We start from the raw sequence: 22,746 nt of genomic DNA on the forward strand, positions 1-22,746 counted from the left end.
CCCGGGCTCTCTCTCCTCCAGCAGGTGGGCTGCTGGCACCTGAATCTGAGCAGCTGGGTGAGTAACGCAGCACTGCTCCCCTGCTTCTTCACTGTCTCTGCTCCCTCTGAAGGCTTACAGCATTATTCTGACAGGTTGTTGCTGCTGCTGCTGGAGGTTGGTGGTAGTTTGGTGATGGGAAGGGAGGGAGTTGGCATTTGGGTGGAGAGAGTCGTGGTCATCTGCGTTTAACATGTTCTGCCACGTAGAAAACTTTTGTGTTCACGTGCGTGCTCATTGCATTACGCGAATTACTCAAACCACTGGAATCCACATGAGCTGTCACACACTTTTAAATGATTTGTTTTTTTAATATTCCTAAATAGCAAATATTACAAACACTGCATCCAGATTGATTTAAAGAGCGCACATTCTCAGAAACCCGATTTTCTCCGGAGAGGAATATTATTTACTCGACAAAACATTATTCGATCAAGCTCATGTCTCAACCATGAAATGTAAAATAAGATTTCAATAACCTCACGCATTAACATACTCCTTTGTCAGTGTTGCCATCCAATTCAAATTCTTAATTGCCTGGCTTTCAACTGAAATTCTGAGGGGCTGATTGCATTTCAAAAGGCAGAATTCAGTCTGGCTCTTAACACTGTGATACAATATCACCTCTTAGAGAAGCCCCTTTAACTCAGGTACGAGAGCTCAAGAGGCTGTTTACATTGAAAAGGAAAAGCTTTAGCACACGTGTGTCTAAGAGGCGATTTGTCTTCACAGAATACAACGGTTCTTCCGAATACCACTTCATATTTAAGCTATTTGTGCGCAGTTTTATTTATCCGTGACATATCAGAACATGTCCTTTCTGCGATTCTATTTGATGTGCCGACTATCAAAGATGGGAAGCGAAAATAAATGGTGACGAACGACTTGAGTGCTAGCGAAGAGAGCAGGAGGAAGGGGAGCAAAGGCTCTGGCCCACATAATATTTTTGTTCAGCGCTGTGATCAAGCAGTCGGCATGTCACTGCAGCAAAGTGAATAGATTAACTTTTAAATATACTGTGGTCTCCGGAGCCCCTTGCCCTCAGAGACGCATCTTCTCTGCAAGAGAAAACTGATCAACACCTCCATATCTGCTTTTTAAAGCCTCTTGCTCCCCCCTACAATTCCCAGGTTCTTAATATTGTGCAGAGTTTTTTTTTTTTTCCCTCCTCTCTAATGATTAACCAAGAAATGTTATTTCTGAAATGTAGCTGGGTTTTTTTTAATCAGCGTGGTATGCTGGAGGATCGTGGCTCTGATAAGCCTTTAATTTGTCAGAGCATTTCATATTCCATCGGCGTTAATCTCTAAGTATTCCTTTAGATTGTCTGCTTGAATCTGAGGATTGATTTGACTGAGTGCTACCAGGGCTTGTGTGTGTGTGTGTGTGTGTGTGTGTGTGTGTGTGTGTGTGTGTGTGTGTGGACATTGGTTGGTATGATATGGGGTTTGCTGGGAGATGAAGATCTTTAGCCTGGAGGGGGCACTCCGTCCGTCCCTCCCATTGGAAAAACAGCAATCACGCCTGTAAACACATTGCAACAGGACGACCCTGAATGATACCAGATGATTCGGCGGATTGGTGGCAGCACAGTTTGTACTTTCTTGCTTTTGCTCAAACCGAACGGTGCGCACACATACAAACGACTCCTCTCTGACGCTTCCCCCAGCTCCCCAGTGCTGCTGGTGTGTGTGTTTTCTGCGTGGTGTCACTCCATGTGCCTTGGACGTGGGCCACTTGCATGCTCTTGGAGAGAGCTCAGGGCGCTCTGGCAGCTTTTTCTGCTTGCTTTGGAATTCGGAGGCCTGAGAGGACCCCAATCCATCACGGCACTGTCATCCCCAGCATCTCTCCCCTCTCCTCCTGGCCTTCCTTCCCCTGCCCCGGCCTCACTACAGCTCATTAGCGCCCCGCGAGCTGCTGTGACAACTCATCATATCATGACATAAAGCAGAGAGCGGCAGAGGCTCTAGCCCCCCGCCCGGCCACCCCTCGGGCCCGCGAGGTCGCCACCTTCGCATTTAGGGCTCAAATTGGCCCTGCGAGGTGCCACCAGGCGGAAATGCAAGGCCAACAGCTTTTTCCTGTCCGGCCTCCACCTCTCTGTCTCCCTCCCTTTGTCTCACTCCGTCCTGCTGTCACTTTCTCACCCCCCTCTGCCTTCTCCTGTACACCCCCCTTTCCCCAGAGGTCTGACTTGAAGCAGCTCATTCATTTGTCCACTTCCAAAAAGGCGCTTTTCACACGGTGGCGGAGCAGCATCTCTCGCCGGCTAGCATGGGAAATATTTTACACGTGAGCTGGTGTTCTGGTCGCGCCAGCAGTAGGGAAATGAGTTTAGCACTTGCAGGGCTGCACTGTCGGAAGTTTGGAGACCAAAAAAATAGTCCCGTTTGTTCGCCATCAGTGCACAGGGGATGGACAGGTATTGTAGAGAAGCACCATTGAGAGGAGAGGATGGCACAAAAAATACAAATGCGCGTAAGCTCCTTCTTCTTTAAGCATGTGAGCCTCGCAGCTGGAAGTGGAAGAATAAAATAGAGTAGAATGGAATAGAACAAATAGAGACGAAGCAATTTCAACAGCATGACCAGAGGGGGCAACTGCTGTTTCTGTTTGTGTCTGCTGTACTTAAGTGTGCTGCCTGCACTTCACAGCGCTGGCCTTCCTCAGCAGCGGGCGCCGTATGTGTCCTGGACGTAGAGGGAGTCAATGTGCTGCTTATTGATGTTTGTATAAGAGCGCGCTCTTAAATTTTTCTGCAGGCTCTTTTGAATGCAAGACCTCTTTTTTGAGGCTCGAGAATCATCACGGTCATCAACAGAGCGGCGTCTCCGCTTGCTATATTTGTTTGTTGTAATGACGGAGGCGGTGGGAAGGATGCAAGGCAGCGGGGGTGTAGGGGCAGGAAGTGTTCTTTCTTTTCCCCTGGCTTTTGTGGAGCAGGGAGAGTAAAGCCTCCCACGTCGCCTGCTTTTGTTTCTCGCCGCTCTGTGGGCCCCGTGCGGCTGAAGCACCCAGCAGCCTACCAGACGAATCCCGGGCTCGCATTGTCCCGCGGTGACCACAGGGCAGGTGCTGGGCCTCTTTTCCGCGGGGGACCACCGGGTGCTGCCTCGACGTCAGCGGGAGACGGTGGGTGTGCGACGATCACGTGGCAGGTGAGCTGATTGAGGACATCAGCTGACTGGCCGTGTGAGCGTCGGGTGATCAGCACCGTGGGTGAGAGGGAAGAAGGGAAGACCTCTGAAGGAATGTGAAGAGATAGAAAGCTGCAAAAGCCACCAGCACACTCACTACCAAAACTTCAGCTCATGTTGCTGTGTTCTTCCCTTCACATCCAGTCTGTAGTGGACTGAGCCCACTGTGGAGGCAGCAGTCACTCCAGCCCGTTGCTGTTCCCCTCACCCCGGGCTTTTCAAGAAAAAAAAAAAAGAGCACACTCTAAGACCACAAGTGAGTGTGATGTAAATCGGCTGGCTTCTAGCTCTTTCCGTCTCTCCCTCAGTCCCACACACACCCTCTCTAACACCCTCTGTCTAAATGTGGACTCAGTGGATGGGCATTTTGAACTGTCTACTCAATGGCCGGGGCCCCTGGACAAAAGAACTCATTTAAATGGCCACTAAAGCTTTTCAGCACCAAGAGATGAAGAATTGACAACATTCTTTCACATCATTACCCGAGGGAGGAGCGGGGAGTCGCGAAGGAGGAGGTTAGGAGGTGAGAGATGGGGGGGGCGAGAGAAGAAGAGGGAGCGAGAGTGGGGAAGACAGAGGCCATCTTCTGGCGCTCGGCTGCCGACTCATCAGCTGCGCTCGGCAGCTGCCATAATCCTCTTCCTCAGTGTTTTTCTACCACGTTTCTTTTTCTTCTCCATCCCTCTGTTCTAGATGTGCAGATCAGATCAGGAGCCCCAACGCAACGAGGAGCGCCTCGGTTTATGTTTCTTTTTAACGAATCCCATTCCACCTACCGCCCCCTCCACCCCCGATGCACAAACACCCCCCCCACCCCACCACCCTCCAACCCCGCTCTCCCTCTCTCCTCCATAGCCTTTTCAGCTCGGGGCTGTGAATGAGTCCCAGGAGTCTCTCTGCCTCCCTGGAGTTCTGCTGGGGTTCATTAATCTTTCATTGGGACCATGGCAATAGGGAATGCCCCCCCCCCCCCTCCCCTCCCGTCCCTCGCTCACTTTCCACTCCCCCACCACCGCCACTGCAGAATAGAGGTCTAGATGGCCTGGCTTGCGCGGACCATACAGATGGACGGCTTTAACTACCCAGTGGAAATTTAGCACGGGGCTCTGAATGGAGCGCCAGCCCGACATTAACTTCAGCCTCAACTTCGGGCTTGTGATTAGTTTGCAGCGTTAAATTCTGCTCACATTTGCCTCGCCCTGGGTCCACAGCTTTGCATTTGTATTGTCAATGAGCATCGGGCAACTGAGCATCTTATGTATGTATGCCCCCCCTGCCAACATCTAGTCCCATTAATGTTTTTCAAAGTCTGTTGGAAATGTGCCACAGTGGAGCTTTTTTTTTTTCGTCTTTCTTGCATGGGTTAAAGTCGCTAATGAGGGTGTGTGGCCTATGAGATCGAACACACACACACACACACACACACACACACACACACACACACACACACACACAAGCAGCTTGGTGTCTCACTCCTCTCCCCCTGAACATATCATCCATGTTATGATAAGCCTGATTAGTGCTGCTTCTTTGACTGCTGAGGGCAGGATAAGGATGTGTGGGTAAAGAGGCGAGAGCAGCCTCTTCCACCAGCCTAATCTACAGCAGAGCTCTAATCTGGTTATCTTGTGGTCGGGGACTGTGTGTGTATTAGTGTCTGTCTCGGCCTGGCCTGATGAGAGGGGCTGAGCTCCGGTTAACGCAGGGGCCCACGGCAGCACACCCCTAAAGCTCCACTGTAATCTTTGGGTAATTGAAAAAAGGGGGCCTGCACCACTTAGGAGCACAAAGAGAAGATTACATAGCTAAAACTAATTTGGCAAAAATGCAGAAATGGATTTTCAGCCCCACCTCCTCTCTCCTAACCCTTTTATTACAATACTCCCCTACCCTCTGTGAACCGGGCCCTGGGGGAATAGATGAGGGAAGGGGAGCGAGCAAGAGGGGAGACCGGGGAGGAGGCTCGAGAGCAGGGAGGAGGAGAGCCGAGCCGAGCTCCGACTGGAGCTGCTAATGACTGTGGATTTACACGCGCTGCCTTGATTTCGTGGTTTACAGATGATCGATTACTTCGCTGCAACCGTGGTTAAAAAGTGCCTCATCACACAGCAGACCCAAATGTGAACTGGCAACCCCCCAAGCCTCTTAGATTGTGTTACTGAATTCCAGGGTGACACCGCAGAAGTGTTTTTAATTACAAACCACACTATTTTCACTGTGGCTTGGCGGTTTGGCGCCCCGAGAGTACCCAGAATTTGATAGCTCCTCTTTCTGAGAGCCCTCAGACCAAGTTGTAATTCTGTGGAAAGCGCCTGCAATCTCTAACCCTTAACCCAGATATTAACAACCTGGCCTTTTTTTTTTGTTTCCCCCTTTCTCTCTCTCTTTATTCCCATCTATCTGTCTCTCTCTGTATCCTCCTCCTGTCTCTCAGTCTAATAAGGTTCCAGTGGTACAGCACCCTCACCATGTGCACCCTCTCACGCCTCTGATCACCTACAGCAATGAGCACTTCACACCGGGGAACCCCCCACCTCACCTACAGACAGACGTGGATCCCAAAACAGGTAAAGCAGTTTTCCACTGCATGCATGATTTTTATTCACAGCAGCCTTTCAGTTAGCAACATGCTACCTGGTTCCTGCTAAAAAAACAAACTGTAAAAAAAAAAAAAACAGTACAGCGTGTCTTTAGAGGTGTCAGGATGAAACTTCTGAGCGCACGTTTTGAAAAGAAGTTGAGGAAAAACCACAGAAGCGGCTCTGGCTCAGATAAGGCACGTCACCTCTTTGCACTGATGGCTGTGTAAATGTTTTATTACGCCCTGCCACCACGGCTCACACACTCAGGACTGTGTTTGTCATGGTGGCGTCTGTCTGTCTGCAGACACATTCTTGTAAAAACAGATCAAGATTAAAACATTCAGATGTCACGTTCACAATACAGGTGTTCTGTAAAGTAGACTGTACTGTTTAAACCAAGATCTTATTTAATATTGATACCACGCATGTATTATTCATATGATATTTTCCCATTAATTGCTTATTTAAGGATCTCAGAAATACAGCTTGGACTGTTCAGGAAGTGGGACAAACTCAATCTCAAGTGCTTCTTGCTGACAGCTGCTGCACTCACATGTTGCTGATTGATTTGGCTAGCATGCTAACGAGCGGTCTGGCCTCAGTGGAGAGTGGCCTTCCGCTCGAGAACGAGCACCTGAACGGCGAACGGCTCGCAAGCCTCTCGTTAAACGTGGAATTCAGCAAACAACCACGGCGGCTTGTGACCGCGACTCTGTTTGCCAAGGCTCAGAACAAGACGGCCACTGTAGTCAGAGGTCGTCGCATCTGAATACCAGAGAGCAGAGAGTCCTCGATCGCGTCTGTCTGGAATGATGTCCCCGTCGGAGGGTGCAGAAATCCCCACGATGGAAGATGCGGCCCGAGCGCTGGGATTTACATGCTTTCGTTCGTCGACTCCATCCTCTGCAGCCTGTTGATCCTGCAGGTTCAGCGTGTCCACGCGTAGCTGTCAGACCCTGCCCACGCATTGCCCTTCTCCATCCATTCAGCATCCATTTTTAGGCAATTTCAGTCATTTCCGTGAGCATCTTGACCCAGCACTTCATTTTGTTAACTGTCATTCAGCCCGTCCTTTCAGTGTAATGCATTTTCAGTGCGGTGAATAATTTCATGCTTTCTAGAGGTCTCTGGTGGATTCAGTCAGTGTTTTAGGTAATAATGTTCCCTTATTATGATGGTCCTTACAAGGGGGAAATAATGTGCCAGCTGCTGTTTAATGTAGTGCTTAATGGGGCTGCTTAATTGGGCTCAGTGTTTAATTAATTAATGAGCTATATTAGGTTTTCAGTGCTGGGTGGCAGTGGGATAATGTTGGTAAGGCTTTCCTTTTTAATAGAACTCGCCTTTGGTGTAGTCCAAGAGAAGTTTTCCGCTTAGACTCAAACTGCCGGACAGCGCATTGTCCATCAGTCACAGAATCCCTCTCAAGAGTCTGCTCCTGGATAACCTGGATCAGCTGCACGCTCTGGGTGTAACCGCCAACGCCGGCCAAGTGCTGATCTACGAAGACTGATCTGGCTCCGCGTTCGGCCGTGTTGGAACTGACCGCTATATCTGCAGCAAGAGCAGCTGCACGGGCGAGCCAGCTGTGTGGAAGAAGCACACATCAGCCAAAATGAAAGTCCCCCACCGTTCCTGGTCTACTGAGCGCACACACCTCCTTGCTGTGCCTTTTACACGTGTCTAGTGTTCCCAGTTTCAAGTTTGTCATGAGAGAGAAAGTTATTTTTACACCCGGCTGTGTACGAGACCTTTTCAAGGGCAGCTTGTCGATGCAGTTTCTTCGCCTGTCAGCTGCCACGGAAAGTAAAAGGCAACACCGTGGACGCTGTGATTGCTCGGCGATGCCCTCACCGAGAGCTTTCCTTAAATTGGACATCTTTGTCACTGTTCGTCTGCGGGGGGATAACAAACAAAATCCACTGCTGTGCATGTGCTAACTCCGAGGATTGGTTAGACTAATGGATGGCGATGAGCCGATGCACAGGCGGCGTTTCACATTGTTATTAACTATGTCGCTGTATTTAAGTCGCCATTAACCTGAGTCAAAAGCTTAAATTGGCGCCAACTTTCAGCTCGCGACCTGTAACTGTTGCATACTTCTAATATTGGTTTATTCATGTATGACATCAGGTAAAACCCGTATCCATCCAGCCGCTGTGACAGGATAAATCCGCCTGACTCAACCTGTAGCCCTGCATTAGCAGCTCTGTGATCACAGAGAAGGCTTTAATTATATTGTTGTGTTTTGTTAACTTCTAAACTTCAGTCATTTTAAATCATTAGAGCTGAATCAGTAGACAAATGTGACAAGAATCGTGTTGGTGTTTTCTCCTCACCTCTCTCCCCTCTGCCTCTTCCAACACATTGTGCCGCCGCCGCCGCCGCCTCAAAGGCCTTTGATCAGGAAGTGTGATTTAGCACTGTGTACATGCGAGCAACAAGCCCTCTTCCTCCTCCTCTTCCTCCCATCTGCACTCCTGTGATGTCTGCCCCATTCAGATGTGAAACTCTCAACAAAGAGCGAATTCAGCACTGACAAAGATTTGGTTCTCTCTCTCTGTCTGTCATCATCTTGTCTGTCCACCTCCTCTCTGCTCCTGTCATCCTCTTTCTTCCACAGGAATTCCAAGGCCTCCACATCCTCCAGATATATCTCCTTATTACCCACTGTCACCTGGCACTGTCGGCCAGATCCCCCATCCGCTAGGATGGTTAGTACCACAGTAAGCAAATCCTTTTTTTTATTACTCTTCCTACTGTATTCTCTTGTGAGCTGTGTGCAAAGGCTAGCGACACCCACGTATTGTAAGGATTAATAAGCATGTACTGTGTATCAAGCCAAATCATCAAAGAGGAAAACAGCAAACCATAAAAGCGGATATTACCTTACATGTGTGTACGCTGGCTGTGCAGCAGGATGTTGGTCTCTTTGTACACAAAGTCAATTATGGAAGCTGTCTCCGTCTCCTCTTGGTCCCCAGTGTGGGTCCTCTCTCTGTGTTCGAGTCCTCTAAAACTTCAGCTCGCACCCTTAACTTTCTGACGCACTCACTCCTGGACCACGGCAGCCCACTGCAGCTTCCTCAGGCCCTCGCCAACCTCAACCTGCTACTTTGTGGCAAATGCTATTTTGCATGTCTCTGTATGGTCCAATTAGAGTAATGAACCGTGATTGCCCGTATTTTACCCACAATTCCACACGGGGGCTCTCCCTTGGTAACTCTTGTCAACACTTGTTAATATGACAAAAGGCTACAAATTAAGCTCTGTTAATTTAATGTTTTCTCACCGCAATCTAAATACCGAGAGAGGCCCCGAGCGCAGCCATGGTGCCCTTTGATTTGCTGCACTTTATTTTGGTATAAATTTACATTCATTATTGTTTGTCTTTGAATGTGTAGACCTCAATTAGCGTGATGGCTCCATTAAAGAGACCCACGCTTCGTCTTTAATTATCACAACAAAACACCTAGTTCCAGCTTGGGGAGGAACAGGGCCCCACTCTGTCGACACCGAGCGAAGGGTTATGAAATTTAATTAGCCATCGCTATCAAGATTTGTGGCATTCAAATTGTTCAGAGTTTTCCTCCCTTTGATCTGCGCTCTGCAATCCCCTAGATTTTTGTCCTGATCAAATGAGAATAAAGAGGCCCACGGTGGGGAGAGGAGAGAGACAGAGGGCTTTACCTTCTCCTCTTCCATCAACCCTGTTCCTTTACCTATTCGCCTTTCTTCTTTTCTTCCCCCTTCCCAGGCAAGGTCAACCTGTTTATCCAATCACAACAGGGGGTTTTAGACACCCCTACCCAACTGCGCTCACTGTCAACGCATCCATGTCAAGGTGAGTTGAGCCCTAGGAGCTAAACACACACACACACACTTGCTCACACATCCAGTTGCGTGTGTTTGTGTTGGCTGTGAGGGCAATGCACAAGCAACACACATGCACACTCGCATGCAGAGACAGTGAGCAGCAAGTTCTCCCTTAAGGAGCGCTCGCACTCCCCATCTCTGTGTTCAAAAGGCCAATTCTCCAGTGTGGGGCTCCAGCTAGCGTGCTCAAATATTAATTATATTTATCATTTTCTAATGAGGCCCCTGAAGAACATTTACCCCCACTGCATGTCAGGCAGATCTGAAATGAGCTGGGGCATGTCCTTGCTGTGAGTTTGAGCAGGCAGACGGATAAACAAACACAGCAACACTTTGAAGGGGACTGGCTGATATAAGCCGGGGCCTGACACTTGGCTAGTTGCTTTGGTCCAGCCCATTAGGGTCCAGCTCAAGTGCTGCTGTGGACTTTAGTGCACCCATGGGGGGGTTGGGTGGGTATGTGTATTTGTTGCCATCTTGTATACATGTGTGTGTGTTTGTCAGTTGGTGTTAAACTACTTACTGTTCCCTTGAGGGACGCGTGTCCTCTATATTGGTGGGAAGCGAAAAGAATTAATTTTGGAGGACTAAAAGCCCATGATTTGTGGGTGTGGAGGAGCCAAAAAGGCACCAGCACAAAAAACAAACAGCCTCCTACTCCACTCCTCCTCCTCTTTCCTCCTCCCCTCTTTTCTATACGCCCTTGCAGCAGGGGCACTTTGGACGGGGCTGGTTTAGAGTCTAGGGATGAGGCCAAGCTTTAGTTTAATTACAGCCCAATTGGAAAAGCAGCTCCTGAGGGCGGCGTGTTTAGACCTCTGTGACATTGATGGATCATGTAGATGCAGGGAGGGAGGAGTCGCAAGGAGGGGGTGTGACATTTTTAAGTATAGCACTGAGAATAATAAAAAAACTGAGTTCATAAGCTCAGCCAGACAGCTCAGTTCACTTTTTGCCATCTTTGTGATTCAAATATAAAGACTTTCTTGCATCAAACATCACTTTTAAACTCTGCAGTAGGGTGTCTGGATTCGCCCCTCCCAGCCCGTCTCAGGTGCAGAGGGTCAGACGGTGGGTCTGTCCAGACATCGGCATCTGGCAGCAGCATCCAGCCAACCTGGGCTTTAAGTGACTGCTAATTTGGTCCCTTAATGACAGCCTCTACATTGTGATCATCTTATTTCCAGTGCAGTTAATTGAATATACCGGCTGGGGTGTGGGGGGGGACTGGCCATGGGGAAGAGCTAATGCTCTGTGATGAGGCCCCTAATTGAATTAGTATAACTGAATAGATGGAGGGCTCTGGGAGCTCTCTGGAGAATGGGAGGGGTTAACACATCTCCCCCCCAAAAAAAGAAAAACCCTACCTCCCTCCTCACACATGAAAAAACCCCACCCGAAATTCTGACTTTGACAGGGCAAAGGAAGAGAATCAATTTGTTGACAAAATCGAGTAAAAATCTGTCTAATTGTGTCAGCAAAATGGCAGGAGCCTTTCATACGTAGCCTTCAGCCAGTCGGTTTTGTTCAAAGAGTGGACCAGACTGTTGTGATAGCTCAAACGATTTGTAGGGAGCAGGCTGAGCGGAGGAAACGGGAGAGAAAAGACATCCCGGCCTTGTACACTTGTCGGGAGCCAGTTCTTTGCGGGAGCGCGGCGCTTCGGTATCGGTCCCCTGTGCCGTAGCCCGAACTGAATTAGGATGCGGAGAAGGAAGCTGGTACCTCGTAGTCCTGCGATGAGCACCTTACACCTAGGTCCTGTTAAAAAATGCATTCTTTTAGGACGGGAGGAAAGAGAGCCAAGGAGAGAAGAGACAGTCAGTGGAGCAAATGAAAGACATTATTTTGATAATGGGGTTGGAGCCAGTGCAGGTCCCTTATATTGTGTGTGTGTGTGTGTGTGTGTGTGTGTGTGTGTGTGTGTGTGTGTGTGTGTGTGTGTGTGTGTGTGACAGGTGGGAGGATGTGAAGGCCCCTTTGCCCCTCATGCTTAAGCCTGCCCTTTGATATGTTCCCCCATCATCCCGCTCCCTCTCTTTTCCTTGGGAACGGGAGAAGCGCACCGGCCAGATCATTATACATTAAACAGGCACGGGGGCTACTGCTTCGCATTGGCAATTAAATGGCACTGGCTGACACTGGGCTTGCTGCGCCAGTGACCCCCCCCCCTCCCCTCACCCTCACCCCCACCCCAACACTGCTAGCCATTCTTACCTTTCAGATTGAGACGTAGCAGCCCCGGGGTTGGGGTGGGTGGATGGGTGGGGGTCTCCGCTGCGTCTCCCCTCTCTGTGTTGGTTAAATTGGTCCAAGGCGCTGCTTGCTGCTGATGAGCCCGGATGATGATGATGATGCCCCCGTGCTTCAAAGGGATGGCCGTCATGTTTAAACCATAACCTGGGCCATGCAGTGGCAGCGGGAGGAGGAGAGGAGGGGGGGGGCGAAGGAGCATGGGGATGGTGAGGGGACAGGGAGGAGTAGAGAAGAAGAAAAAATAGATCTTGGAACAGAGGAAATTTTAACAAGTGCACAGAGAGAAGGAGGGAGGGTGAACAGGGAGAGAGGAAAATGCAGCAGCCTTAATGATGGGCGATATGCAGCCACTGCTGCCGAGCTCCCCATCAACGGATGACATGGCACAAACACCAATGTGTCAGTGATGAAGGGAGAAGAGGGGAAAGGAGAAAAAGAGGGAAAGAGTTTGAGGGGGGAGCGCACTGGCACTCCCCTGAGATGGCCTCCAACAGAAACTAGTTGTTCCTGGCGAGTTTATCCTCATCATTATATTCTGGCTCGGAGCCATGCAGCCAGACACAGCCGGATAATGAGCTGCTTTAAAAAAAAAGAAAGAAAGAAAGAAAAAAAAAGAATTATTCCTCCTTTTTTTTCTCCTCCTTCATCCTCCCCTCTTCTCTTAAATGTGTGTGTGGTCACGTGGAGCCGAGGCGCCGCGCTGTAAACACACAGATGCAGATAGGACGCGCACACGTTCAAATAATCTGACACAAATAATTAGTGTGATACATGCGCCGGCGCACACAGTGCAGCGGCGTCTCGCGGCTGTTCTGGCCACATTTCATAAATAAGGGTTTCTGGCCTCTATGTGTGGAGCGGTTGGAGATGACGAAATGATGATAGGAGTGTAGAGGGATGAAGATAAAAATGTCAGTGCTGCTGACAGTGCTGAATTGGCAGAAAAGAATGGGGGGGGGGCAAATAGAGACCCAATACCTGAAGTGATACCAGACTTTGATAGAACATTTTAATCTAGTTTGCAATATTCCTTGATAAGAGATAATGGTTCAAGCTTTCCCCCTCCAAAACCTGGCATTTTCATATCAATGCAACTGCTACAAACGCAGTTTTCCCTCAAATGTCACAATGAAGTTGTCATCTACGGATGAAAGACATTGTCACTGCGACTTAAATCTTATTTGGAAACCCCTTCCTCAGCTCTCATAGTTGGCAAAACACACAAAACTTTTTCCTCAAAAACCAAATGTGAAGGTGGAGGGAGCGCGTAATCAGTCCCAGCACCGATATATGAGAGTCTGCACGGTCTCTCCGGAGCTGGAGAAAGGTTCAAGGTGCACCGCGCCCTCTAGCCAACACGTTTCATCGGCTCTGTGACATGAATTGTTGCCTCTATTGGTGATGGATTATGAATGTCGGCGAGGTTGTGATTAAATAAAGGCTCAAGTGTTTAGCATCTGGGTTTTTTGGGGTGTTCCAAAATGGGATTCAAGAGTTTTATCCTTGTGCTATTGCACTTGCTCGCTGCCACACAATGCAGCTTTTTCAGAGCATTTTACTGACGGGTTAAGGGATGGTTTGTCATAATTTGCTGTTATACCTTTGTGTGAGGTGTTTAGCTGCCCGGGCTGCTTTCTGTGATCAAATTTAACCGCGACATTTGACCCGACACTCATTTTGAGTGGGAAAATCTGACTGCTTGCGAGTAATAATACAGGAATCAGCCTTGGACATTTTCATGTGGATGTTTTGTATGTGCATTTATGTCTTTTCTTGTGACTAAAGGCAAATTCTGTTTCTGTGAAAAAAAAATTGGGAAAAACTGCTTTGACTTGTCATTGAAAGATCAGAATGGAATTTAGCCTTTAGTCTTCTGTATACATGTGCTCCATCTCCTCATTTCACCCGTGTCCATTCTGACGATTTACACAGTCTTCTGTCCTCTAGGTTCCCCCCACACATGGTGCCCCCTCACCACAGTTTGCACACCACGGGCATCCCTCACCCAGCCATCGTCACACCCAACGTCAAGCAGGAATCCTCCCACAGCGACATCAGCTCTCTCAACAGCTCGTGAGTAGCCTTCCGCTGCCTTAAACTCACATTTCAGTCTTCGGTCAGAGGCCGGCTCTGCTCACCTCTCTGCCCTCTGCTCCTCCACAGGAAACAGTCGGACGCTAAAAAGGAGGAGGAGAAGAAGAAGCAGGTCCACATAAAGAAACCTCTGAACGCCTTCATGCTCTACATGAAGGAGATGCGGGCCAAGGTGGTGGCTGAGTGCACGCTGAAGGAAAGTGCTGCCATCAACCAGATCCTGGGGCGGAGGGTAAGTCCTAACAGTGGACATGCACCAACACTGTAATGGTCAGGCTTATCATAGTGATTCTCAATGGCGGCCCACTGCTACTTTTATTCTAAACGTGGACTGATTTGTGGGATACAAGGGGAGCAGAGTTGTGGCACTTGAGGACCACGATTTTGGATTCGCAAGCCTGTTAGGAGTTTAAAAGTGACCTAATGGCTTAATACTATAGATTTTATAGCCCAGTTCACAAGCTGCATGCCCATATTTGTCCTGTTTGGGGTAAAAATTTCTGTATGTCTTCTTCCTGTGTCTCGTTCCTCGTTTCGCAGTGGCACGCCCTATCGCGGGAGGAGCAGGCCAAGTACTACGAGCTGGCCAGGAAAGAGCGACAGCTCCACATGCAGCTGTACCCAGGCTGGTCAGCACGAGACAACTATGTAAGTTTTTAAGTTTACAAGTCGTAACGGCCTGTTCTTTTCCCCTTTCACTAGGTGACATGGCCAGGATGAGCTCTTTCTTTTGCTTTTTGTTTTTACCTAGCCTGAGGGGATCACTTTCTTCCTGTAATTTTCTTTTGATATGTGTATCTGAGGCTGGACAAATTGCCTTGACCTAGGCCCGTCTTGTTAGGACATGGAGGAACATTTGTAGCAGCCCGGCCGTGATGTTGTTCGCATGAATCCGCGGTGAATGTTTTGCGCCCTAGACGCTTTGTTCTGACACACGAGCGCGCAGATTCTCATCGGTTTTGTCCAGATTTGGGATCAAGCCGACCAGCCCTCCACGAGCAGCCTTAGAGAAATCTGTCTTCCAAAAGCAGAAGCTAGTCAAGAAGATGTGTAGATGCTCACAGAGCAGAGGAAAATAAGACAAAAGATTACAGAGAAAGAAGAAAACAGCATAAAAAGACAGAAAACAGAGAGAGGCGGGAGAATTCTGGTCTGGCCTGCAGTGGCTGTTACAAACCGGAGGGCAGAGACAGAAAAAAAAAAAAAGAAGAGGCAGGCAGAGAAAGAATGAATGAATAAATAAGTAAACACAAAGATGAGTCCTATTCTCTGTTTCATGTTTTGGGCATTCTGCAATATAATAACTAAGGTTCCTGTCTGTGTCTATTTTTTTCTTTCTATTTTTTTGGCGGCTAACCAACAGGGGAAAAGGAAGAAGAGAAAAAGGGAAAAGCAGCAAGCAGAGAGCAATGGTAAGTGAGCTGCAATTATCTCTCATATTAGAAGAGCCCCATCATGTGTCAGGCAGATGTGACATCTTGCAAGATAAAAGTCAAGCTAGTGTATTTTTTTTTGTTATGTTTCTTTTGTGTGTGTGTGTGTATGTGTGTGTGTGTCAGTGCGTGTGTGTTATTGTGCCTGGCTTTTTCTCTCTTTTTTTTTTTGTTTTTTGGTATAGTTATGCTACCCCAATGCAATATTTAAATGGTAGAGTTGCTTGTAATACCCCCCTTATCCCGTTTTCCCCTAGCCTTCCCCAGCTAACAACTGAATATGCATGACCCCCCACACTCCTTCTCACCTCCCCTCTTGACACCACCCTCCTCCACCCTCCTCCCCACTTTGCCCCTTAGCGTTCTGGTATTGTGATATGTATGTTTGGAGAATGTGAAGTTGAAGCATTGTGAGAGCCATTAACTTTGCCAGTGTTGTGTGCGTGGCCCGTTTTATAATGCCTGTGCCCTGCAGATAGACAGCACTACAGTACTGTGTGTGTGGTGTGCGTGTGCGTGTGCGTGTGTGTGTGTGTGTGTGTGCGTGCATGTGCTTGCTGGGCTGCACCTTGCTTGCTTTCGTGCATGCTTTTGTATCAACACAAGACAAATCACTTAAATCCTAAAATTAAGGAGGTTTGCTAATTCCATGATTTATCCATTTTTATTCCCATGATTCATATTCTTCTGATCGTATTGTGAGGAGAAATGGCGACTTGTTATCATGTATTTTGCGCTCGTATGGTGACGGATTTCTTCTTGAAGGCCTCTCTATCTGTTCTTTTTTTTTTCAGAACACAGAGAATATTTTCCAAACCCTTGCCTTTCACTCCCTCCGATTACAGGTGCTAATGTCATTTTGAGTATTAAATCACTAACTTGTTTATTTTTTCTTCATTTCTTTTTTTAAAATAATGTATATTTATTTATCAATGAATGTGCAATTATTAGGCAGGTTTAAGGTTAAATTCCATTTTGAAATATGCTCTTTTTGCTTTGTTTGCTGCTTTCTTTTCTTAAAATGTTGCTACTGTTTGACTTCAAGATAGATTATATTTAATTCATCTCCATTTACACATGTTGCTATTCATCTTAGAGCATTTTCCATATTTTGGCAAAGTCAGTATGCACTATGCTTGAGGAACTGATCATATAAAGACAGATTATCACTTTGGAGTATGACCTGAAGGTTGTGATGTTAGGGTAAACCTCCTTAATCTATATGCTTTAGTAGCTGCGCTTGTGCCTTTCCTATAGGCCAGCATGAGTTTGGCTTCAAATCTGTCTCTACTCGGACAAGACCTGGACTCAAACGCCACAGTATTCTGCTGTCACTCTGCTCTCCTTCTCATAAGGGCACGCTTACTGGGTAGAGCTAGCAAGTGACTGGCAGCTTTTCTGCAGCAGACAGCCAAAGTTGATGGGAAACAGTCAACTGTTTGATGCCAGGTCTAAGGAGTAGAATCCCTCTTCAGGTTCCAGCCTTTTTAATCCTTCCCTTGGCTAGGGCTAACTCACCACTGCGCTGTTTTAGCAGTCTGCTACTACTGCTGCCTAGTTCTCCCACCTTGACCTTGTCTTTTTGAACCCCTTAGTGCACTGATAACATCCACCAGTAAATTAATCCAGTCTGCGTTTGCTCCCTTTATTTCCTCTCCGCCAAATAAGCACTCCCTGTCTTCAGCTTTAACTCCAGCTAGAATTTAGATAACATGACCGAGAGCAACTGTTTCCATATTAATGTCATAATTTGATAATTTGCATGCATTTTGATTTTACTAATGTCTGAAACACACTAATTGTGTTCAGTTCTATCTTTAAAGGCACTCTTGAGAATGGCTTTAAGGGGGTTTTGGGAGGTGGGTGGGGGTTTCTTGCACAATGAGCCACTGCCAAGCTTCATAGATTCACTGTTACCTGTTTTTTCTCCTTATTTCTCTCCTCCTTTTGATTTCTGTTCCTTATGGTTTTGGTTCTATTCCTCCTCTCTGCTGGCTTCCCCTCCCTGTTGCGGCATCAGACCTGAGCGCTCCTAAGAAGTGTCGAGCGCGCTTTGGGCTCGATCAACAGAATAACTGGTGTGGCCCGTGCAGGTGTGTATGGTGTGTGCTTGCACTGGCCAGGGCCAGGTGAAGGCTGGGCAACAGTGCACTGGGACTTCCTCCTTCGCTCTCTGCTGCTGCTGCCTTTTCTTCCTCTTCTCTTCCCCACCCCCCACGCCCCCCCCTCTGTCTGTCCCGCCAGGCTATCGTGACCTCTCAGCTTCCTCCAGCCACGCCCTGCCGGTCTATCTCTAGGTTCCCACTATTTGATTTTTACCTCCTGTTTGGGAAGAAGGGTATTAACAGCACATGCCAGAGTGTTTGTGTGAATGGTGTCTGCGCGTATGTGTCCATGAAGGAGCATTTCAGGGTCACGGGGGTTTCGTTGCAGGATGTACAGTACAATAAGCCTCACTGAGATTGGTCAGAAATCCTAAACTGGCAGGGTCAGGGGTTTGGAGGATCTGGAGCCTGATGGTTTGGTCAATATGGAGGACATCCCAGTGTTGCCAGCCTAAACCTAAGCCCTGGCTACATGTTTTTGTCTGTGCAATGACGTGTCCATTTTCTTTTTTCTTTCTTTTTTTTTTTGTCTCTGTGTGTATGTTTGTGTCTACCTCTTTGGCTAACAGATGCAAATACCCCAAAGAAGTGTCGTGCCTTGTTCGGGCTTGACCAGCTGAGTTTATGGTGCAAACCATGCAGGTATAACTGCTGTAGTACCAATGGGAGGAAGACATCCACAATGAGCAGCTTCTTCTCCTTCAATATTATATCCCTCCAAAACATGTTTCCATCAGTGTGGTAACAGATGGCAAACTCTTCTGCTCCTTTCCCTTACTGAGGAGCTTCCTTCTATAAATTCCCTCACAGCGATTTTTCCTCACTGAACTCCGTTCAAGCCCGGTGGCAGAAAATGGATTTCCTAATAAGATCGCCAAACATTTAATCTCAACAAAATATGCTATCTGCAAGATCACAGTTTCTTAATGTCATTTGGAGCAACGTTTCTTCCAGTCGGACTTGTCGCGATTTGAAATCCATTTTCTCTCCAGGCGGTGGATAATTCCCTCCCATCTTAACTGTCATGTTTGTTCTAATTGGCGTCCTTTGAATAACAATGTTATGCTTACAAATTTAGCCCTGCTTTCTCTGAGGGCCTGCTCAGTGACACTCTTTTCTGTGCCCTCTTCCTCCTCCTTCTCCACCTCTTCTTCCTCCAAACTCCTCTTCAATAACCCTTACTTAGTCCCTACCTGTTGTCTTTCTGTTCTGACACAAGCAGTCTTTGAATTGGGAATATTTTCATGGTAGGTATTTGTTTCTGCTACGTAATACCCTTCTCTGTGTCTGGCTTGCACCACACCCTGCCCCACTCTCTCTTGACTCTTCAGCACCAGCCATTGCAACACATTGTTTGTTTCTGCTCCTACACCTTTCATTTGTTTTGATCATTCATGTGGCTCAAAAGCTGATTTTTTGTATTTTACTGCACCTTAAGAGGTCATTTGAGCACATTAGGACTCTAATTTAAAGGACATTTATCAGTTTTTGCCGCAATTTCAAGCGTACTGAACATCCAACAAAGTTTCACACATCACCTATAGTAATTTTTGCTTTAAAACTGTCTTTGAAACAAGCAGGACGTCACACTCACCCACTTCCACGCAGTCCGCCATTGTCGGTGCTTCCACTTGGCTCTCTCCTTTCCCCCCCAGCCGACACGCACGATATCAGAAGCGCTGCATTATTCCTTAAACAATAATAGCAGATCATGAGATCAGGAGGCTGGAAAAGCGCGATAATTCAGTCTTCGTCTTAGGAGCCGAGAGGTTAAAAGTTCTCTCTGGGCTCCATTTCCTAAAAGATGCATCTGGTGTAATTTCCCCCGAGACGGAGAAATCAATAACATACACAGGCACATACTATGAATCGATATGTCTGTTAAAAAATGGATATTAGCTCATTTGTTGCAGTTTGACAGACAGTTATCGAGAGCAAGATGTGCATGTAGTGGCAAAATGATACCTTTTTACGGCCGGTCGATACTGCGCACCACCCAGTGCTGCAGCATCAGTGTTGAACGCACTCATCCCCACCCCTTCCCCGACTTTTCCAGTGTTCAATACTGTCCCGTGTTGTGTGCTTGTACTGTCGAGCTTTCTCGGAAATGCATGCCTGTCTTTCACCCTAGAATGCGTTCAAGGTTTTGTGAGCCCTCTCATGTGATGTTGATGTCCCTCTTCCTTTTCATTCTCAGTAATCTGCTCTCTGCGTTCATGCAGAACCCCCCCCCCCCCCTTCCCTCGGAGTTTCAGGAAAAGGTTTGATTAGACGACCTTTATTAAAGAGTAGATGAGCCTTATGTGGTACAAAAGCCTCAGTCTCTCCTTTTTTTAAACACCTTAGTCTTCTTTTTTACCCGACTCCCTGTCCCTCCCAGAGTCTTAAACACTAATACTCCGTGGCCTTCAGGCATCCTCGCGATAGAATGGAGAGCTGAGAGAAGGGTCACTGCCAGGGTCAGGGTAAAGATGAGGTGGGCAGAGATTCCCCCTTAACCAAATCTGAGCACAGCTTTCGCAGCAGAGTCGCCACAGATAAATGCAACGATCCTCTGCTCTTCCCTCCCCTCCCCTCCCCTCCCCTCCCCTCCCATGCTCATTCATCGGGTTCCACTGAGCGCAACGGGCCTGGCCTCGGGACTCAGCAGGCAGGGGGGAGGGGTCCCGACCCCAGGCAGGAATGCAAACATGATGCCTTGACCCCTCATGCACACACACACTCGTGTCTGTGGGGCACATACGGGGTAGTGTGGGTCTTGTTGACTTTTTCGCCTCGCATCCAAACTCTGTCCCCTCAGGAGACGAGCGAGCAGAGCCAGATAGAGGTAGAGGAGTGAGACAGGTCCAGTAACCTCGTGTTGCTGGAGAGAACAGGCTGATCCCCAGCTGTAGCTCTGCCTGTAAGAAAGGCGGAGTTTACATCCAGAGAGCAACCATTACTACATCTTATCCGCTTCATTTTGTTCTCTCATCCTCACCATCACCTCTGTGTGTGCTTTTCATCTCCCTGCTGCTTCCTGTCCAGGTGCTTCACCCGTGATCTCTCCTTCATGTCTGTCCTGTCTGATGGTTTAGTATTTGGAAATTGACCGTCATTTCTGCCACCTTTCCCTCTTAGCGCGAGGAAGCTGCTCAAATGCACCTGCAAAACGCCATCTGTTCCGTGCAACCGGTTTTAAGTAACGGTTCTCCTCGATTGAAGGTGCATTTGAGCGGGCGACGGTGCTAAGAGGCGATGCGGTTTGAAGATGTGATGCTAAAAGATGCTCTCTTTCTCTCGCCTTGTCCCTCAGGAGAAAAAAAAAGTGCATTCGCTACATCCAAGGTGAAGGCAGCTGTGCCAGTCCTCCCTCTACGGACGGAAGCATACTAGACTCCCCCCCATCCTCCCCCTCCTCAGTGGTTCCCTCCCCCTCCTCAAAAGAGTCCAAACCTCAGACTGAACAAATGCAACCTCTCTCACTGACTATGAAACCGGCCCACCAGCCACTCCACCACCCGCACCTCCTGGCTGGGCCTCCACCATCTTTGGTTCAGCTGGAAAACTCTGCTGCAGCTAGCAAAACGCCCGGCGCCTCCTCCCACAACGGAGCCCTGGAGCACGGCGACGTCTCGTCCTCGCGGCAGCCGGGCTCCTCTGTGGTGCCCTCAATGGCCCGGCCCTCGGCATCGCTGTGTCATTCCCACTCGCTCCTCCCCTCCGCGGCCCCTCAGCCTCTGTCGCTAGTGACCAAGTCTATAGAATAGTCTACCCTATTCTTCTCCTCTTTTCTAGCTCTGCACACACACACCTTTCTAGGCCCTCCCTCTGCTATATTTCACTTGCCGTCAGTTCTTTTCTCTTTATGTTTCTGTGCCATAAGGCTTTGAAATTTTAGTTCTTGTTTTATTAAAGTTCATTGGTCAATATTTGACCCATCATTATCAAAAAATCTAATTATTATAAAGAAATGATACAATGAGCTGTAGTATAGCTTTGTGAATCTGCCAAAATTTTTATGAATTTTGTTTTGTCTTTTTTGTAGTGTTAAACAGTGCAAACAGAAAAATTATCTAGTTCAACTTCAAAATGTTTAAAAGACGGATATAAAAAGGTAGGCTAGATTATTCAGTGAGCCCTTTTCTTGAAAGAGTTGGTTCTCCTTCTTTATTTGTATTAAATACGAGCTTGCGAACCAATCATTTGACATCTGTTCAAACTCTAGGAGGGCATGAGGCTAGCGGTGACACCTCTCTGAGGAACAACTTTAATTGTGATGTTACTTGTTCTTGTTTAAATGTACAGAATAATGGGGAGGGGGGGGATTACTGTGTTAAATATGCATTCTTCCACTGCGTTGTCTTTTTTCTTTGTTGTTTACCTTTGGGGTGGAGTCAGGCAAGTTGGGTGGGCTTGAGGGGAGGTCGGGGTGGGAGGGTTGAGGGTTATTAAATTCAAAATGTCACAACGCTAGGACCAGTAGTATTTATTGCTTTAGAGATTGCTTGTTGTATCTTGTATGTGTCTCTTTTTGACTTTTTTTTTCTTAATACATTGTACAAATATTTTTTCTTAAGGTAAGCGACTTATATATGAATGATCCATTTTTACAAGGAGGTTTTAAAAAGGCAAATCTTTTGTTATTGATTTCTTTCCTCACTGAAAACCTGGATTCCACTCAGTGTACTGTGTAGATCTCATGAACAGAAGTATGCACAACTTCATTTCAAGAAATGCGTCTATAAGCCATTTTACAAAAAGAAGAAAAGAAAACTTGAAACAAGAGACAGTGGGTACCGTGTCTTCAGTAGTTGGAAAAGTGTCTAAAGCCCTTCTTTTTTATTGCACAGTCACATCTCTCAAGACTGTAGATTCGTGTACAGATTTTCCGTGCCAAATTTTGTGATAATTTTCTCTGCCCCTCTAACCATGCTGTAGGGATCTCTTTTTTTTTTTTTTTTGTTTCGTTTTGTTGTTGTTTGTTTTTTTTTATTTCGATACCATTCTTTGCTGTGACGTTACATAGATTGCTATGTATGTAGTATAAATGTTGCTATAACAAATGTGTTTGGTAGCAAATTGTCAAATATTAAAATTTAAACTTAATAAAAAGGCGGACATCATACTGTATAAACCCACAAGGGCCAAATTATGTATATTAGGAGGTTCATAAAAAAAC

At 47.4% G+C, this 22,746-nt stretch overlaps 1 protein-coding gene across 12 annotated transcripts in view; it reads left to right on the forward strand.

Annotated features, from left to right (window-relative positions):
• The window catches only part of tcf7l2 (transcription factor 7 like 2), an 87,954-nt gene extending 65,969 nt beyond the window's left edge, over positions 1-21,985 (forward strand). Inside the window, exons 6-15 of one of the 12 annotated variants that reach the window (XM_041963050.1) lie at positions 5,674-5,806; positions 8,445-8,547; positions 9,579-9,665; positions 13,886-14,026; positions 14,117-14,279; positions 14,588-14,695; positions 15,396-15,459; positions 16,275-16,325; positions 18,155-18,227; positions 20,881-21,985. In XM_041963050.1, the coding sequence (XP_041818984.1) occupies positions 5,674-5,806; positions 8,445-8,547; positions 9,579-9,665; positions 13,886-14,026; positions 14,117-14,279; positions 14,588-14,695; positions 15,396-15,459; positions 16,275-16,325; positions 18,155-18,227; positions 20,881-21,334 (1,377 nt within the window). In that variant the 3' untranslated portion in view covers positions 21,335-21,985. Of the gene's footprint in view, positions 1-5,673; positions 5,807-8,444; positions 8,548-9,578; positions 9,666-13,885; positions 14,027-14,116; positions 14,280-14,587; positions 14,696-15,395; positions 15,460-16,274; positions 16,326-17,500; positions 18,074-18,154; positions 18,228-20,880 lie in introns of those variants that run through there. The other 11 variants (XM_041963051.1, XM_041963052.1, XM_041963053.1 and 8 more) reach the window with 11 other exon arrangements.
• The last annotated feature ends 761 nt before the right edge of the window (positions 21,986-22,746 follow it).

The sequence above is a fragment of the Chelmon rostratus genome, chromosome 21 (genome assembly GCF_017976325.1).
Source record: "Chelmon rostratus isolate fCheRos1 chromosome 21, fCheRos1.pri, whole genome shotgun sequence".
NCBI lineage: Eukaryota > Metazoa > Chordata > Actinopteri > Chaetodontiformes > Chaetodontidae > Chelmon > Chelmon rostratus.